Below are 19,381 nucleotides of genomic sequence, written 5' to 3'. Positions count from 1 at the left end.
TGTGAGCCCCACGTGGGACAACTTGATCACCTTGTATCCCCCCCAGCGCTTAGAACAGTGCCTTGCACATAGTAAGCGCTCAACAACTGCCATCATCATCATCAATAAATACGGTTGAATGAATGAATGAATGAATGAATGAATAAAGCCCCTTCCTTCCTCTCCCCCTCGTCCCCCTCTCCATCCCCCCCATCTTACCTCCTTCCCTTCCTCACAGCACCTGGATATATGTATATACGTTTGTACATATTTTTTTACTCTATTTATTTATTTACTTATTTTACTTGTACATATCTATTCTATTTATTTTATTTTGTTAGTATGTTTGGTTTTGTTCTCTGTCTCCCCCTTTCAGACTGTGAGCCCGCTGTTGGGTAGGGACTGTCTCCATAGGTTGCCCAATTGTACTTCCCAAGCGCTTAGTCCAGTGCTCTGCACATAGTAAGCGCTCAATAAATACGATTGATGATGATGATGATGGTGGGTGAATGAATGAATGAATGAATGAATGAATGAATGAATGAATGAATGAATGAATGAATGAAAGAAAGTGACGGCCCTCAGGAGCGAGCCACTGCGCCTGCTCAGGAGCGAGCCACTGCGCCTGCGCAGCGGGCCAAGCAAGGGAGGGGAGCCAGTGCGCAGGAGCGGAAGTGGCGCCGGAGGCCGGGCCGGAAGTGGCGGCGCGTCACTTCCGGCTTCTTCCTGGCTGCCATCTTGCTCCCCCGCGTGTGCGCGTCCGTCCCGGCTCCCCCGCTTGAGGCCCCCGGAGGACCCCGTCGCCTGCGGCCCGAACAGCTCCGTTTTCTCCCCAGAAAGGTGGGAAATGGCGGGCGGGGGGCGGGGGAGGGGGTGGAGGGGGTCCCCGGGGCGGACCGGGGAGGGAACAGCGGCTCCCTCAGCCGTCGTCCCACCGTCCCCTCAGCGCCTCAGGGGGCCGGGGACCGGGCCCGGCGATGCAGGGCGGAAAGAGACGATAATAGTAATAATAATAGTAATATTAATAATAATGGTAATAATGTGGGTGTTGATCAAGCGCTTACTGTGTGCCGAGCACTGTTCTAAGCGCTGGGGGAGATCCAAGGTAATCAGGTGGGCCCTCGTGGGGCCCACAGTCTTCACCCCTATTTTAATAAGAAAAATGGTGGTATTTAAGCGCTTACTGTGTTAGTCTTCTCCCCTATTTTAATAGGAAAAAATGGTGGTTTTTAAGCGCTTACTATGCGCCGAGCACTGTTCTAAGCGCTGTGGAGAGCCAAGGTGATCAGGTGGGGTCCACGGTCTTCACCTCTGTTTTAATAAGAAGAATGGTGGTGTTTAAACGCTTACCATAGTTTTCTCCCCTATTTTAATAGGAAAAATGGTGGTATTTAAGCGCTTACTATGTGCCGAGCACTGTTCTAAGCGCCGTGGAGATCCAAGGTAATCAGGTGGGGCCCACAGTCTTCACCCCTATTTTAATAAGAAAAATGGTGGTATTTAAGCGCTTACTATGTGCCGAGCACTGTTCTAAGCGCTGAGGGAGATCCAAGGTAATCATGTGGGCCCTCGTGGGGCCCACAGTCTTCACCCCTATTTTAATAAGAAAAATGGTGTTGTTTAAGCGCTTACTGTGTTAGTCTTCTCCCCTATTTTAATAGGGAAAAATGGTGGTTTTTAAGCGCTTACTATGCGCCGAGCACTGTTCTAAGCGCTGTGGAGAGCCAAGGTGATCAGGTGGGGCCCACAGTCTTCACCCCTATTTTAATAAGAAAAATGGTGGTGTTTAAGCGCTTACCATAGTCTTCTCCCCTATTTTAATAGGAAAAAAATGGTGGGTTTTAAGCGCTTACTATGCGCCGAGCACTGTTCTAAGCGCTGTGGAGAGCCAAGGTGATCAGGTGGGGCCCCCAGTCTTCACCCCTATTTTAATAAGAAAAATGTTGGTGTTTAAGCGCTTACTGTGTGCCGAGCACTGTTCTAAGCGCTGAGGGAGATCCAAGGTAATCAGGTGGGCCCTCGTGGGGCCCACAGTCTTCACCCCTATTTTAATAAGAAAAATGTTGGTGTTTAAGCGCTTACTACGTGCCGAGCACTGTTCTAAGCGCTGGGGGAGCTCCACCGTAATCAGGTGGGCCCTCGTGGGGCCCGTAGTCTTCTACCCTATTTTAATAGGAAAAATGGTGGTTTTTAAGCGCTTACTATGTACCGAGCACTGTTCTAAGCGCTGTGGAGATCCAAGGTAATCAGGTGGGGCCTACAGTCTTCACCCCTATTTTAGTAAGAAAAATGGTGGTTTTTAGGCGCTTACTATGTGCCGAGCACTGTTCTAAGCGCTGAGGGAGCTCCAACGTAATCAGGTGGGCCCTCGTGGGGCCCACAGTCTTCACCCCTATTTTAATAAGAAAAATGTTGGTGTTTAAGCGCTTACTACGTGCCGAGCACTGTTCTAAGCGCTGGGGGAGCTCCAACGTAATCAGGTGGGCCCTCGTGGGGCCCGTAGTCTTCTACCCTATTTTAATAGGAAAAATGGTGGTTTTTAAGCGCTTACTATGTACCGAGCACTGTTCTAAGCGCTGTGGAGATCCAAGGTAATCAGGTGGGGCCTACAGTCTTCACCCCTATTTTAGTAAGAAAAATGGTGGTTTTTAGGCGCTTACTATGTGCCGAGCACTGTTCTAAGCGCTGAGGGAGCTCCAACGTAATCAGGTGGGCCCTCGTGGGGCCCACAGTCTTCACCCCTATTTTAATAAGAAAAATGTTGGTGTTTAAGCGCTTACTACGTGCCGAGCACTGTTCTAAGCGCTGGGGGAGCTCCAGCGTAATCAGGTGGGCCCTCGTGGGGCCCGTAGTCTTCTACCCTATTTTAATAGGAAAAATGGTGGTTTTTAAGCGCTTACTATGTACCGAGCACTGTTCTAAGCGCTGTGGAGATCCAAGGTAATCAGGTGGGGCCTACAGTCTTCACCCCTATTTTAGTAAGAAAAATGGTGGTTTTTAGGCGCTTACTATGTGCCGACCACTGTTCTAGGTGCTGGGGGAGCTCCAACGTAATCAGGTGGGCCCTCGTGGGGCCCATAGTCTTCTTCCCTGTTTTAATAAGAAAAATGGTGGTATTTAAGCGCTTACCATAGTCTTCCCCCCTATTTTAATAGGAAAAAATGGTGGTTTTTAAGCGCTTACTATGCGCCGAGCACTGTTCTAAGCGCTGTGGAGAGCCAGGGTGATCAGGTGGGGCCCACAGTCTTCACCCCTATTTTAATAAGAAAAATGGTGGTGTTTAAGCGCTTACTGTGTGCCGAGCACTGTTCTAAGCGCTGGGGGAGATCCAAGGTAATCAGGTGGGCCCTCGTGGGGCCCACAGTCTTCACCCCTATTTTAATAAGAAAAATGGTGGTGTTTAAGCGCTTACCATAGTCTTCTCCCCTATTTTAATAGGAAAAAATGGTGGTTTTTAAGCGCTTACTATGCGCCGAGCACTGTTCTAAGCGCTGTGGAGAGCCAAGGTAATCAGGTGGGGTCCACAGTTTTCACCCGTATTTTAATAAGAAAAGTGGTGGGTTTTAGGCGCTTACTATGTGCTGAGCACTGATCTAAGCGCTGAGGGAGATCCAAGATAATCAGGTGGGCCCTCGTGGGGCCCCCAGTCTTCACCCCTATTTTAATAAGAAAAATGTTGGTGTTTAAGCGCTTACTGTGTGCCGAGCCCTGTTCTAAGCGCTGGGGGAGATCCAACGTAATCAGGTGGGCCCTCGTGGGGCCCGTAGTCTTCTCCCCTATTTTAATAGGAAAAATGGTGGTTTTTAAGCGCTTACTATGTACCGAGCACTGTTCTAAGCGTTGTGGAGATCCAAGGTAATCAGGTGGGGCCTACAGTCTTCACCCCTATTTTAGTAAGAAAAATGGTGGTTTTTAGGCGCTTACTATGTGCCGACCACTGTTCTAGGCGCTGGGGGAGCTCCAACGTAATCAGGTGGGCCCTCGTGGGGCCCATAGTCTTCTTCCCTATTTTAATAAGAAAAATGGTGGTATTTAAGCGCTTACCATAGTCTTCTCCCCTATTTTAATAGGAAAAAAATGGTGGGTTTTAAGCGCTTACTATGCGCCGAGCACTGTTCTAAGCGCTGTGGAGAGCCAAGGTGATCAGATGGGGCCCACAGTCTTCACCCCTATTTTAATAAGAAAAATGTTGGTGTTTAAGCGCTTACTGTGTGCCGAGCACTGTTCTAAGCGCTGAGGAAGATCCAACGTAATCAGGTGGTCCCTCGTGGGGCCCACAGTCTTATCCCCTATTTTAATAAGGAAAATGGTGGTATTTAAGCGCTTACCGTAGTCTTCTCCCCTATTTTAATAGGAAAAAGTGATGGTATTTAAGCGCTTACTATGCGCCGAGCACTGTTCTAAGCGCTGTGGAGAGCCAAGGTGATCAGGTGGGGCCCACAGTCTTCACCCCTATTTTAATAAGAAAAATGGTGGTGTTTAAGCGCTTACTATGGGCCGAGCCCTGTTCTAAGCGCTGGGGGAGATCCAACGGAATCAGGTGGGCCCTCGTGGGGGCCGTAGTCCTCCCTGTTTTAATAAGAAAAATGGTGGATTTTAAGTGCTTACTATGTACCCAGCACTGTTCTAAGTGCTGTGGAGATCCAAGGTAATCAGGTGGGGCCCACAGTCTTCACCCCTATTTTAATAAGAAAAATAGTGGATTTTAGGCGCTTATTATGTGCCGAGCACTGTTCTAAGCGCTCGGGGAGATCCAACGTAATCAGGTGTTCCCTCGTGGGGCCCACAGTCTTCACCCCTATTTTAATAAGAAAAATGGTGGTGTTTAAGAGCTTACTATGTGCCGAGCACTGTTCTAAGCGCTGGGGGAGATCCAAGGTAATCAGGTGGTCCCTCGTGGGGCCCATAGTCTTCTCCCCTATTTTAATAGGAAAAAATGGTGGTTTTCAAGCGCTTACTACGTGCCTAGCACTGTTCTAAGCGCTGTGGAGATCCAAGGTAATCAGGTGGGGCCCACAGTCTTCACCCCTGTTTTAATAAGGAAAATGGTGGTATTTAAGAGCTTACTATGTGCCGAGCACTGTTCTAAGCGCTGGGGGAGATCCAACGTAATTAGGTGGTCCTTCGTGGGGCCCATAGTCTTCTCCCCTATTTTAATAGGAAAAATATGGTGGTTTTTAAGCGCTTACTATGTGCCGAGCACTGTTCTAAGCGCCGTGAAGATCCAAGGTAATCAGGTGGGGCCCACAGTCTTCACCCCTATTTTAATAAGGAAAATGGTGGTGTTTAAGCGCTTACTATGTGCCGAGCACTGTTCTAAGCGCTGGGGGAGATCCAACGTAATTAGGTGGTCCCTCGTGGGGCCCATAGTTTTCTCCCCTATTTTAATAGGAAAAATGGTGGTTTTTAAGCGCTTACGATGTGCCTAGCACTGTTCTAAGTGCTGTGGAGAGCCAAGGTAAACAGGTGGGGCCCACAGTCTTCACCCCTATTTTAATAAGAAAAATCGTGGTTTTTAGGCACTTATTATGTGCCGAGCACTGTTCTAAAAGCTGGGGGAGATCCAAGGTAATCAGGTGGTCCCTCGTGGGGCCCACAGTCTTCACCCCTATTTTAATAAGAAAAATGGTGGTGTTTAAGCGCTTACCATAGTCTTCTCCCCTATTTTAATAGGAATAAATGGTGGTATTTAAGCGCTTAGTATGTGCCGAACACTGGTCTAAGTGCTGTGGAGCTCCAAGGTGATCAGGTGGGGCCCACAGACTTCACCCCATTTTAATAAGAAAAATGTTGGTGTTTAAGCGCTTACTATGTGCCGAGCACTGTTCTAAGCGCTGGGGGAGATCCAACGTAATCAGGTGGGCCCTCGTGGGGCCCATAGTCTTCTCCCCTATTTTAATAAGATAAATGTTGATATTTAAGCGTTTACTATGTGCCGAGCACTGTTCTAAGCGCTGGGGGAGATCCAGCGTAATCAGGTGGGCCCTCATGGGGCTCACAGCCTTCACCCCTATTTTAATAAGAAAAATGGTGGTATTTAAGCGCTTACCATAGTCTTCTCCCCATTTTAATAGGCAAAATGGTGGTTTTTAAGCGCTTACGATGTGCCTAGTACTGTTCTAAGCGCTGTGGAGATCCAAGGTAATCAGGTGGGGCCCCCAGTCTTCACCCCTGTTTTAATAAGGAAAATGGTGGTATTTAAGAGCTTACTATGTGCCGAGCACTGTTCTAAGCGCTGGGGGAGATCCAACGTAATCAGGTGGTCCCTCGTGGGGCCCATAGTCTTCTCCCCTATTTTAATAGGAAAAATAGTGGTTTTTAAGCGCTTACTATGTGCCGAGCACTGTTCTAAGCGCTGTGGAGATCCAAGGTAATCAGGTGGGGCCCACAGTCTTCACCCCTATTTTAATAAGAAAAATGTTGGTGTTTAAGCGCTTACTATAGGCCGAGCACTGTTCTAAGGGCTGGGGGAGATCCAACGTAATCACGTGGTCCCTCGTGGGGCTCACAGTCTTCACCCTTATTTTAATAAGAAAAATAGTGGTATTTAAGCGCTTACCATAGTCTTCTCCCCTGTTTTAATAGGAAAAATGGTGGTTTTTAAGCGCTTTCTATGTGCCTAGCACTGTTCTAAGCGCTGTGGAGATCCAAGGTAACCAGGTGGGGCTCACAGTCTTCACCCCTATTTTAATAAGAAAAATGGTGGTGTTTAAGGGCTTACTATGGGCCTAGCACTGTTCTAAGCGCTGGGGGGGGCTCCATCGTAATCAGGTGGTCCCTTGTGGGGCCCACAGTCTTCACCCCTATTTTAATAAGAAAAATGGTGGTGTTTAAGCGCTTACTATGTGCCGAGCACTGTTCTAAGCGCTGGGGGAGAGCCAGCGTAATCAGGCGGTCCCTCGTGGGGCCCATAGTCTTCTCCCCTGTTTTAATAGGCAAAATGGTGGTTTTTAAGCACTTACTATGTGCCGAGCACTGTTCTAAGCGCTGGGGGAGAGCCAAAGTAATCAGGCCGTCCCTCGTGGGGCCCACAGTCTTCACCCACATTTTAATAAGAAAAACGTTGGTATTTAAGTGCTTACTATGTGCCGAGCACTGTTCTAAGCGCTGGGGGAGATCCAACGTAATCAGGTCCCTCGTGGGGCTCACAGTCTTCACCCCTATTTTAATAAGAAAAATGGTGGTATTTAAGCGCTTACCATAGTTTTCTCCCCTATTTTAATAGGAAAAAATGGTGGTTTCTAAGCGCTTACTATGTGCCGAGCACTGTTCTAAGCGCCATGGAGAGCCAAGGTAATCAGGTGGGGCCCACAGTCTTCACCCCTATTTTAATAAGAAAAATGGTGGTATTTAAGCGGTTACTATGTGCCGAGCACTGTTCTAAGCACCGCAGAGAGTGAGAGTAATCAGGTGGTCCCTCGTGGGGCCCACAGTCTTCATCCCCATTTTAACAATAAAAATGTTGGTGTTTAAGCGCTTTCCACGTGCCGAGCACTGTTCTAAACGCTGGGGAAGATCCAACGTAATCAGGTGGACCCTTGTGGGGCTCACAGCCTTCACCCCTATTTTAATAATAATAAATGTTGGTATTTAAGCGCTTTCCACATGCCGAGCACTGTTCTAAATGCTGGGGGAGATCCAACATAATCAGGTGGACCCTCGTGGGGCTCAAAGCCTTCACCCCTTTTTTAATAATAAAAATGTTGGTATTTAAGCGCTTACTATGTGCCAAGCACTGTTCTAAGCTCTGGGGGAGATCCAGCGTAATCAGGTGGGCCCTCGTGGGGCCCATAGTCTTCACCCCTATTTTAATAAGAAAAATGGTGGTATTTAAGCGCTTATTGTGTGCTGAGCACTGTTCTAAGTGCCGTGGAGAGCCAAGGTAATCAGGTGGTCCCTCGTGGGACCCATAGTCTTCACCCCATTTTAATAATAATGTTGGTATTTAAGCGCTTACTACGTGCCGAGCACTGTTCTAAGCGCTGGGGGAGATCCAAGGTAATCAGGTGGTCCCTCGTGGGGCCCATAGTCCTCACCCCCATTTTAATAAGAAAAATGTTGGTATTTAAGTGCTTACCATGTGACGAGCACTGTTCTAAGCGCTGCGGAGAGCTAAGGTAATCAGGTTATCCCTTGGGCTCGTTGTCTTCACCCCCATTTTAATAATAATAATGTTGGTATTTAAGCGCTTACTACGTGCCGATCACTGTTCTAAGCGCTGGGGGAGATCCAAGGTAATCAGGTGGTCCTTCATGGGGCCCATAGTCTTCACCCCTATTTTAAGAAGAAAAATGTTGGTATTTAAGTGCTCAACCATGTGCCGAGCACTGTTCTAAGCACTGCGGAGAGCCAAGGTAATCAGGTTGTCCCTTGTGGGGCTCATAGTCTTCATCCCCGTTTTAATAATAATAATGTTGGTATTTAAGCGCTTACTACGTGCCGAACACTGTTCTAAGCACTGGGGGAGATCCAAGGTAATCAGGTGGTCCCTCCTGGGGCTTGTAGTCTTCACCCCCATTTTAATAATAAAAATGTTGGTATTTAAGCACATATCATGTGCCAAGCACAGTTCTAAGCGCTGGGGAGCTCCAAGGTAATCAGGTTGTCCCTCGTGGGGCCCATAGTCTTCACCCCTATTTTAATAATAAAAATGTTGGTATTTAAGCGCTTTCCATGTGCCGAGCACTGTTCTAAGCGCTGTGGAGGAGATCCAAGGTAATCAGGTTGTCCCCTGTGGGGCTCACAGCCTTCATCGCCGTTTTAATAATGATAATGTTGGTATTTAAGTGCTTACTAGGTGCTGAGCACTGTTCTAAAGTGCTGGGGGGGATACAGGATAAGCAGGATAATCCCCCGTGGGGCTCACAGTCTTCACCCCCATTTTAATAATAATAGTAATTCATGATAATGTTGGTATTTGTTAAGCGCTTACTATGTGCTGAGCACTGTTCTAAGCGCTGGGGGAGATCCAAGGTAATCAGGTCGACCCCCGTGGGGCTCACAGTCTTCATCCCAATTTTACAGAGGGAACTGAGGCCTGAAGAAGTGAAATGACTTGCCCAGGGTCACCCAGCAGACAAGTGGTGGAGTTGGGATTAGAACCCGCGACCCCTGGCTCCCAAGCCCGGGCTCTTTTCGCTAAAGGGACGAGAATCAATCAATCAATCGTATTTATTGAGTGCATACTGTGTGCAGAACACTATACTAAGCTCTTGGGAAGTACAAGTTGGCAACATATAGAGACAGTCCCTACCCAACAGTGGGCTCACAGTCTAAAAGGGGGAAACAGAGAACAAAACCAAACATACTAACAAAATAAAATAAATAGAATAGATATGTACAAAATAATAAATAAATAAATACATTAAAAAAAAGGTCAGGGTCTGATCCTGGCCTGGGGCGGCCGGGTGACCCTCACGGAGCCAGTCCCTTAGCGGAATGGAAGCAGTGCCAGGAGCAAGAGGGAGGCCTCATTCATTCAATCGTATTTATTGAGCGCATACTGTGTACAGCGCACTGGACTAAGCACGGTCTCTTCTCTTTCCTCCTCTTCATTCATTCAATCATATTTATTGAGTGCTTACTGTGTGCGGAGCACTCTACTGAGCGCTTGGAAAGTACAATGTTGCCGAATTGTACTTTCGGCAACAGATAGAAACAGTCCTTCCCCAACAACGGGCCCACAGTCTGGAAGGGGAAGACAGACAAAAAAACAAGTAGACCGGTGTCAATACCATCAGAACAGATCAATAGAATTATAGATAATAATAATGATGCCATTTGTTAAGCGCTTACTGTGTGCGATAAACTATTCTAAGCGCTGAGGTGGCTACAGGGTGATCAGGTTGTCCCATGTGGGGCTCAGTCTTAATCCCCATTTTACAGATGAGGTAACTGAGGCACAGAGAAGTGAAGTGACTTGCCCAAAGTCACCCAGCTGACAAGTGGTGGAGCGGGGATTAGAACCCATGACCTGACTCCCGAGCCTGTGCACTAGATACATAAACATCATTAATAAAATGGAGGAATAAATATATACAACTCTACTCAAAGTGCTGTGGGGAGGGGAAGGGGGTAGGGCCGAGGGAGGGAGTGGGGCGATGGGGAGGAGGAGCAGAGGAAAAGGGGGTTGCCCAGTGTGGGAAGGCCTCCTGGAGGAGGTGAGCGCTCAGTAGGGCTTTGAAGGGAGGAGCCGGTCTCCTTGGGAATAGCGTATCCGGACTCACTGCAAAAGTGAGAGGCCCCATTGGTAACGCCCTTCTCTTTCTTGTAGATGAAAGAAACGATCATGAACCAAGAGAAACTCGCCAAACTGCAGGCACAAGTGCGCATCGGTGGAAAAGTAAGTTACACTAGGCCTGAAGGCCTTCAAGTAGTCGGGGATTTCTTAAAACACGTTGGCCCGCGCCACCCCAATCTTGGAGGACTTCCCGGAACACCTGGAAAAGCCAAGAAATGAGTCGATGAGCGATCCGTCACCTGACTAGCGTAGCATTTATTTAGCTGGTAAAATTACTGTGATATTTTCAGTCAAGGGGAGAGATGGATTCTCCAGTCTCTAATTCTCTAATCTAATTGTCTTAATCTGGGAAGCAGTTTCCAGTACTCTCGTTTAGAGAGTCTGAACATATGGTGTGTTTAGAGCCTTTCGTTTGGTTCAAATGTGGATATCTCCCTGGAGGTTGAGACACTCTTTTTGGTACTTAAGTGGTTTTGAGAATCCGGTGTGTGCCCAGGGTGGGGGAAGAGTACAGTAAAGATTAATGGGGGGGTGCCTCGCAATCAAACGATACAGGCAGTAAAATTAGAAAGCTGAAACACTGGGATCTTGTCTGTTGATAGTGGCACACCTTGGCTATTGTATTTGTAAAATTGGGGGCGTACAGTGCAGTTCCATAATATGCCCAGGTTCAAAGCGGTGAGGAAACAGGCCCAGGTTCAAGTGTTGCTCCTGTTTTGTACTTCTATTCTTCTAAGTGCATATCCTGCCCCTAGCTCACATAGGTGCAGAACTGAAGGGGAGCAGACTTCAAAAGGCACCTCATTAATGGATGTAACTTAAAATTAGCTGTCCATTAGGAATTCGTCAGGTCACCAAGAAACTATAGCTGTGGGTTAATTTGATCATGGGGTCATCTGCCAGAAGAAAAGGTAGTTCCCTAATTAGTCGGACATGACAATTGACTCTTGCTACGACTGACGTTGGCATAGCCCAGGTTCTCTGTAAGAAAAAAAGTGCATTCTGGGATTTTGCCAATCCTCTGTAACTTTCTGTTTAAGAAAAGACCCTGTATGAAACCTCTTAAAAGAACGTTAAGTGCAGTTTTAGCTGGGGGAGAGTGGTAAATTACTAGTCACGCAACTTCAAAATGGCTGCTAATTTTCTTTCCAAATGAGGAGACCAAGGTGGGTGCTTTTGATGTTACAGATTGAACCAGTGTCATCCCACCAGCTTGGCAAGACCGAGAGCTTGGAAACCTTTAATTATATATTGCAAATCCAGCTGAGACAGGGTCATGTGTTCAGTAATGTCAGCACCTGCCGACTGCTTTGTAACAAGGCGCGGTTGCCAGTTCACAGCGTGCCCTTACTTGGTGTGACTTGCAAAGTTTCTGGAGCAGGTTCACTGCTGTTCATTTTGCCAACTTTCTGTAGCAGAACTTAATGCTACTCAGTGCCAGGGGTGCTCTTGGGGTAGTCCAAAATTTCCAGACGTGGACGTTGGATCCGTTCACAGCTCCATCAGCCAATTTCAGCTGTACGTGCTTTCGATAGGTTGTGACTTCGGAAGAAATGGTCAAGGTGCATATTGTAACAGATTTCCTTTCCGTGAGCGCCATCATAGAATTTGTTCTTGGTCTTTTAGTAGATCCAGGTGTGTTAAGTACTGGGTTTTGCTCATTTGGAGAGGGGTTTCAACCCAGAAGTGTTTCTTGGATGTGGAAGTTAAAAGGAGATTTAAAAATCTTTAGTAACCATGGTACTCTTTAAAAGCGGGGTTTCAGGATTTTGATCTTTTAAATGGGATGCCTGAGCAATTTATACCCAGCACTACGGGGATAAAAAGGCTGGTGATTCACCATTTCTAATCACTAAAGTGTTGACTTTTGAAGGGTACTTTTTTAGGCCAAGTAGAGCTAGTATTGTGTATTTTACATAGGGTCTTTTGTTTTAGTGGAACTTTTAGGAAAAAGATCACATCCAAAATGGAATGGAACTTTTCATTTCAGGGGGACATGCCCTGATGGCCCTTATGTGACCAGCCACCTTCCCTACCCACCTCTCCAAACGCTGTTGGTTGAACTTAGACCGTATAGAAATCTACTTGAGGTTTCTTACCCAGTCTTAGAAAGGAATCTGCCCATTTAAAGGTGTAAATAGTGTGTTTGACCCTGTGGATTTGTGTGTGCATTTGAATGCACTCACATGTGACTTTGAAAGGCAGGTATGTTACTGTACTGCATACACGCACTATTATCTCATGTGGAGTTGTATTTTGGGTTGGTGTCGTTTTGTTTGTAATATTCTCTGCCTTGGATTTTCACCAGACTAGCTGATGTTATCTGGAATGGTTAGGCAGTTGAGTAAAATCGTGATAAGTGTGCTAGCACCTGAAATTCTGTGTGGCCTTCTGATTCCTACATCTTAGGGCATGGAGAAGCTTAACCTTCCCTGTGGAGGTGACCTGAATAGCTCAGACTCCTTGGTTTGGAAAGGCAGGGCGAGTGTGTGTGACTGAAATCTATAAAGTCATGAACAGTGGGAAGTAGGTGAAAATGGGATTGTTTTTCATCAGATACCACATCAACCAAAGGTACCTGTTGAAGTTTGAGGGTGGTGGGTTAAAATGAAAAGAATCCCTTCTGACCATGGATGATGAATCCATGCTGTTTGGTCCAAAAATATCAGGTTCAAAGAGAGGGTTTGGATACATTCATGGCCCAGCAGGCCCTAATGGGTTTCTAGTTAAAGATATAATGGCCCTGATTATGGCTTAGGTGATGTGCAGCCACTGGCTTCTAGAGGAACACAACCCTCATGTTTTTTATATCTTGTCTGTCATTCATTGAGCACCCACTGTATGCTGAGCACTGTGCCAAGGGTTTAGGAGAGAACATTATACAATGGGAAATAGGCATGTTCCCTGTCCTAGTGGAACGTACTCTCTAATAAGGAGCCGCCAATAGAGTCCTGGTCTAGCTAGCTGGGCTGTTGATCTGCTGATGTAATCATGACACTGCCCATGTTCTTAAGAGCCCGAAATACTTCTCCTGACATTTAAATTCAGGCAAAATCTGAAATCTGGAACCTTTCCGGAATATTTAAAATAAATGTTAAAGTGTCCCTTCTGGTTCTCGACGGACACTCCTAGGCTTGCGTTGGATATAAAATGGAGCTACTTTTAACTTTTCCCTATGCTCTTCGTCACCCCCCTCCCACCTCCCCAACACATGCACACACACAAATTCTGGCCATCTTTAAGAGTATGGTGTGGTAGATGTTTTTTTTCCCTTTCTCCCCTCCCCCAGGGCACTGCACGCAGAAAGAAGAAGGTCGTCCACAGAACCGCAACAGCAGATGACAAGAAACTTCAATTCTCTTTAAAGAAACTAGGAGTAAACAACATCTCTGGAATTGAAGAGGTATGGATGAGTTTTATAAATGCTTCTGAAAAAAGTTTCATTTGGGTAGTTTTATTTTCGGGTATCATTCAAGGGGGCAGAGCTTTCAAAAAATAAACCCCGAGTCTGTACCAGAAGGTCCAGAATCCAGAAATACCCCAGTATTTACAAAGGTACTTTAGGGTGGCAAGAAATGCGAGAGGTTTTACATGTCAGAACTGTCGGGTATCCCAAATCTGTACCGTGAAGCACAATGTGCAGTTTTGCTTCAGAATGAGTGTTGTTTCCAACGTCTACAGTCACTTGCCCCTGTGGCGTGTAGAGCTAGTTTTTCTCTAGCTGTAAGGAGCTATTTGAGGGAGCTGTGTGCTTCCCCCCCGGCTCCCCTTCCAGAATTCAGATTGGTGGCTTCGTGGAAAGAAACTGGAACTTAGTTTCTCCTGGGCATTACATAACTTCCCGTCCCCTCTCGATGGGGGAAGAATGAGAAACTCTTGTTTGTCAGCTTGCTGATACTTGTGTAGACCCTAACCGTTTCCCTAAGATCCTGGAACCATGTTTCTCTTACCTTGCCTAGAATTTTTGCCCCACATAAGAAGTAATCTTTGAGTTTTGGGGGAGAAGATAAAGGAATCTATCTAATTTTCAGGCTGTCTTCAGTGTAATTGTGATATTTGTTTCAGCCTTTACTGTGTGTCAAGTACTGTGCTAAGTGCTGGGATGTGGGTCAGACACAGTCTCTGTTCCACATGGGGCGCTCAGTATGAGTGGGAGGGAGAACAGGTATTGGACCCCATTTTGCAGATGAGGAAACCGAGGCATGGAGAATTTAAGGGTCTTGTCCAAGATCACACCAGACAAGTGGCAGAGCTGGGATGAAAAGCCAAGTCCTCGAACTTCCAGCCCGGTACTCTTTTCATTGGGCCACACTGCTTCTTAAAATCTGCAGAACTTCTCTTGCTGAAGGCTTTGGAAGTGAGACTGTTCATCTTGCCAGAATGTGGCTAACTTCATTTTTTTTTTTAAATGGTATTTTTTAAGTGCTTACCATGTGCCAGGCACTGTGCTAAGCACTGGAATTAGATGCAAGCTAATCTGGTTGGGCACAGTCCGTATTCCCCATGGGGCTCACTGTAAGTGATCAAATGCTTGTGATTGCTTTTGATCTCCCAATAAGCTCTTGCTTTGAAATCCCTAAATTGGACCGTTTTAGCAAAATTGTCTAAAAGTTAAGTTTTTGTTCTAAGAAAAAAAGCATCCTAAAGCGTTAGCGTGTTCCTGTTTCCCCTCTAGGTGAACATGTTTACCAACCAGGGAACAGTCATTCACTTCAACAACCCGAAAGTTCAGGCGTCTCTGGCGGCTAATACCTTCACCATCACCGGCCACGCTGAAACAAAGCAGCTGACAGAAATGCTCCCCAGCATCTTGAACCAGCTTGGAGCTGACAGTCTGACCAGCTTGAGGAGACTGGCAGAGGCTCTGCCTAAACAACGTGAGTTACGTGGGGGGTCGGGGGCGAATGCAGCCACTCTCAGTTCAGTGGGGCGTGCCAACAGCACCCCGGGGCTCAAAGTTTTGGGGGCCGGTGGCTCAGGAGGGCCCTGGAGTTAGAGAAGGAGATGAGGTTTTGAATAGTGACCGGGTCCAAGAAGCTCTGAGCTTGTAGTAAAGTCCCATCAGAGTCAGCCCAACAGACGGGCAACCACTTTGAGCCAAAACCGTGGAGAGAGCCCATCTCTGCCATGTTTGGAGAAGAGGCCTATTTCTGAGCAGTAAATTGCCCAGAAGAGAGTTCTCGAGCCCTGCATAGTGCAAGCTGTGTAGACTGTGAGCCCACTGTTGGGTAGGGACTGTCCCTATATGTTGCCAATTTGTACTTCCCAAGCGCTTAGCACAGTGCTCTGCACACAGTAAGCGCTCAGTAAATACGATTGATGATGATGATGGTGGTGCTATCTGGGGGAGGGAGTGCAGGATTCTGTTCTGTGAGACCAGTCTTGCCGTGTCATTCTTGTACGAGATGGTTTACCCTGGGGGGCCTGCCCCGTCCAGAGAGGCAGAGTGGGATTGGCGGCTGGATCTCCCCTCCGTTCTGTGCCTGCTCTCCCATTAATGGCACCTCTCCAGGGTTTGGCGGGCGTGATCCAGCTTGGATAACGTTTATCTAACACGAAGCAGGGTTAACTGATTCGGGGTCGAGGGAAGGCTTGTGTGGACATAACAGGGCCACAGTTTGCTTTTTATCATCATCATCATCATCAATCGTATTTATTGAGCGCTTACTATGTGCAGAGCACTGTACTAAGCGCTTGGGAAGTACAAATTGGCAACATATAGAGACAGTCCCTACCCAACAGTGGGCTCACAGTCTAAAAGGGGGAGACAGAGAACAAAACCAAACATACTAACAAAATAAAATAAATAGGATAGATATGTACAAGCAAAATAAATAAATAAATAAATAGAGCAGTAAATATGTACAACCATATATACATATATACAGGTGCTGTGGGGAAGGGAAGGAGGTAAGACGGGGGGGATGGAGAGGGGGACGAGGGGGAGAGGAAGGAAGGGGCTCAGTCTGGGAAGGCCTCCTGGAGGAGGTGAGCTCTCAGCAGGGCCTTGAAGGGAGGAAGAGAGCTAGCTTGGCGGATGGGCAGAGGGAGGGCATTCCAGGCCCGGGGGCTGACGTGGGCCGGGGGTCGATGGCGGGACAGGCGAGAGCGAGGTACGGTGAGGAGATTAGCGGCGGAGGAGCGGAGGGTGCGGGCTGGGCTGGAGAAGGAGAGAAGGGAGGGGAGGTAGGACGGGGCGAGGGGATGGACAGCCTTGAAGCCCAGGGTGAGGAGTTTCTGCCTGATGCGGAGGGACATGGGACATGTCAAGGGACATCTGGGGAAGGGGCTTTCTCAAATCCAAAGAAAGCTTATATAACTAGATGACAGCAGAATGCATATGCAGAGTGTATACAGTAGTCCTTTTAGATTTATTTCAGTGGTTTCTTCATTGCCTCAGTATGCTGTGCTCAGTGCAGGCTGAATTTGGGATTCATGTTTTCTGCAGTTTGGCTCATTCTGTATTTAAGCAACTGATTCTTGACCAAGTTTAATTGTTAATGATGGCTTATGTCACGCTTATGGTTGCAGCTGTGGATGGGAAAGCACCGCTTGCTACTGGTGAGGATGATGATGACGAGGTTCCAGGTAAGAGTCAGTACTTGTTAAAAGAGGAATATGCAGTCGGCTCTGCTATGGCGAGGGATTGGATTCTTATAGAACTCTTTTGTGCAAAGGAAAACTCCCGCTGATGTTCTCGTTCTCACCTGTGCCAATGCTAGGTGCTTGCACACAACTGTTTCTTTCAACCCCATTCAACATTGATCAATCAGTGGTATTTATTGAGTGCTTACTACGTGCAGAGCATTGCTTTAAGCCCTTGGGAAAGTGCGGTACAACAGAATTAGCTGCCACGTTCCCTGCCCGTAATGAGCTGGGTGCACTCTGGAGGGACAGTGTTCTCTAATTCTTCCCGCCGTCGGGTTCGAAATATACGAAAATTGGCCATAATGGGAAGATTTTAGCTTCAGAGAGACATTTTGTTGGTCATGCTGGGCTTGCTTAGCTTGGGGATCTGTGTCTCTTGGTAAATATTTATAAAAGGTGTCTCTTGATCACACCTTCCTCTTCCTTGTTTTCTCTCACCCTTTTGTGTTTTTTCAGTGCCATTTGGTGGTGGTGGTTGGGTATTTCTTTCAGGCTAGTGAGTGGATTGTATGGGCATCTGAGGTATCCGCAACCCTTGGGAGAAGCTTTCTCTGCTAGGCAGAGGTGCCAATTTTTTCTAAGGGGGTGGGGAATTTAGGAGGGGACAGGATTCCCTTGTACAGGTACAGTGCTCTGCACACAGTAAGCGCTCAATAAATACGATTGATTGATTGATTCAAATAGCTAATAGGCTAGAGAGCCACCATTCAAATCGTGTCAGACTTGGAATGCGCCAGGCTGGGGGGCCAGATGAAGTTGCCCTAGGAGCCAGCCTCCTTACTGTTCTCGTGGACTGGACACCTGGACATCCTCCTTAGTTATGGGCTATAAGACCATGTAAAGGGCTTCAGAAATAGGGGTTTTTTGGTCCCAGGCTAGGAGGGTGGAGGTCAGAGCTGGAGATGGTGGTCTGAGGCCAAGAGTTTGGTGTGTCTCGGGTGGAGGGGATGGTCCTTGGGGGGGCTCTGGGAGGAGGCTAGCGGGTTGCGGCTTCTGGGGACATTGGGGAGATCATGAGATGAGAAAGTTTGGGAACTACCAGCTAGACAAAACCCATTGTTGGACTGGTGGGTGGAGCAGGCAGAGACCTCCATCTCCTTGTCTCCACCCCAGCTGAGGCATTGGGTTGCTTAGCTGCCCGTACTGCTAAGGACTTTACACCTCTCTGAGGCAAATGCTTCTGGGGACACAAGCTTCTCCCTCAGGTTTTGGCAGGCCCTGGCCAAGGCAGGCCAGTTAAAATGGCAGGAACGTGCCATCTCCCAGCTAACGTTTCATCGAATCATTTCTACCCTGGCATATAATGAAAGCTTAAGGAGCCAATGGGAATACCCCCTCAACTCTCCCCCTTTTAGACTGTGAGCCCACTGCTGGGTAGGGACTGTCTCTATATGTTGCCAACTTGTACTTCCAAAGCGCTTAGTACAGTGCTCTGCACACAGTAAGTGCTCAATAAATACGACTGATGATGATGATGAACAGAACCGATGTCCACCGACTGGATGTAGGCAGCCTTGAATTTTCGGGGCCGATTCAACCCATGTCATTTTCTTTTTCAGATCTTGTTGAGAATTTTGATGAGGCTTCCAAGAATGAAGCAAACTGAATTCAGAGCCTCTGAAGAAAGTGAAAACTTGAAAAAGCTATGTGGAGCTGCTATTTTATAACACGTGTGACTGCTTTTTTTTTTTTTTGTAAAAAAAATTATGTATACAGATCTGATGAGGTTATTAGATCTAATATCTTGAGGCCCCTTGGACATTGCAGCTCTTTTCAGTTCTTGCTTACCCACGATTCATTCTTTGCAGCCTAATTAAGCTGAACACGCCTGGAAATAAAGTTTGAAACAAAGGCTAATAAATCTTTGCCTTATATACTCAATTCATTTTCATTTCATTCAGTTTGTTTTCTTTTTAATGAATGATGGTGTACATAGTCTTTTAAGTGTGTATGGGGGCCTCCATCTTATTGAACTCGAGCATAATTAAACCATGGGAATCTGGCTCGTGGTTTGAGGCAACAGGTGGGATTTTTTTCTGGGGAGTTCAGTCCTGCTTCAAATTTGACATAGTATGGGATTCAGTTGTTTTAATGCTAAATTCCCTGACATCTGAATTAGCAGCACTGTCAAATATAGCACACAGGGGTTCATTGGTTAATCCAGAATGTTTACTGATTGTAGTACTGATCAAAGAAACTAGGAAATGAATGGGAAAACCCCAGCCCTCTGCATTTAACTTCTATTGGCAATATTTGGGTTTCTCTCAATGCTAACAAGTAACTGGCTGGGGCCGTAATGGCCCAAAGCCTTTCCTGGGCCTTTGTCGTGTTTGCTGATGAAGACTTTCTTTTATTCAAGGCTGCAGCAAACCTCAAGGGGCAGGAAGTGAGTCAGAGGCTGAGTGCAGGTCCAAGGGAGCCCAAGCCCAAAGCAACCGGTTGGGCAAGTATTTATTTGAAAGCCAATTTAGCTGTCTTTGGTCTGCCATCTTATAAGCCTTCAGTTTAAAAGTC

The 19,381-nt window shown here is 46.9% G+C and overlaps 1 protein-coding gene across 1 annotated transcript; it reads left to right on the top strand.

Moving 5' to 3' along the window:
* The first annotated feature begins 698 nt into the window (after positions 1–698).
* Positions 699–18,748, top strand: BTF3 (basic transcription factor 3). Its single transcript, XM_038765662.1, has 6 exons — positions 699–819; positions 10,253–10,321; positions 13,509–13,622; positions 14,895–15,096; positions 16,751–16,807; positions 18,427–18,748. The coding sequence occupies exons 2-6, from the start codon at positions 10,253–10,255 to the stop codon at positions 18,471–18,473; spliced, it is 489 nt and encodes a 162-aa protein (XP_038621590.1). The 5' UTR covers positions 699–819; the 3' UTR covers positions 18,474–18,748.
* Positions 18,749–19,381: the final 633 nt, after the last annotated feature.

This window comes from Tachyglossus aculeatus, chromosome 23 (genome assembly GCF_015852505.1).
Source record: "Tachyglossus aculeatus isolate mTacAcu1 chromosome 23, mTacAcu1.pri, whole genome shotgun sequence".
In the NCBI taxonomy this organism is placed as follows: domain Eukaryota; kingdom Metazoa; phylum Chordata; class Mammalia; order Monotremata; family Tachyglossidae; genus Tachyglossus; species Tachyglossus aculeatus.
Note: the sequence above shows the minus strand (reverse complement) of the source record. Positions and strands in the feature narration are given on the sequence as shown.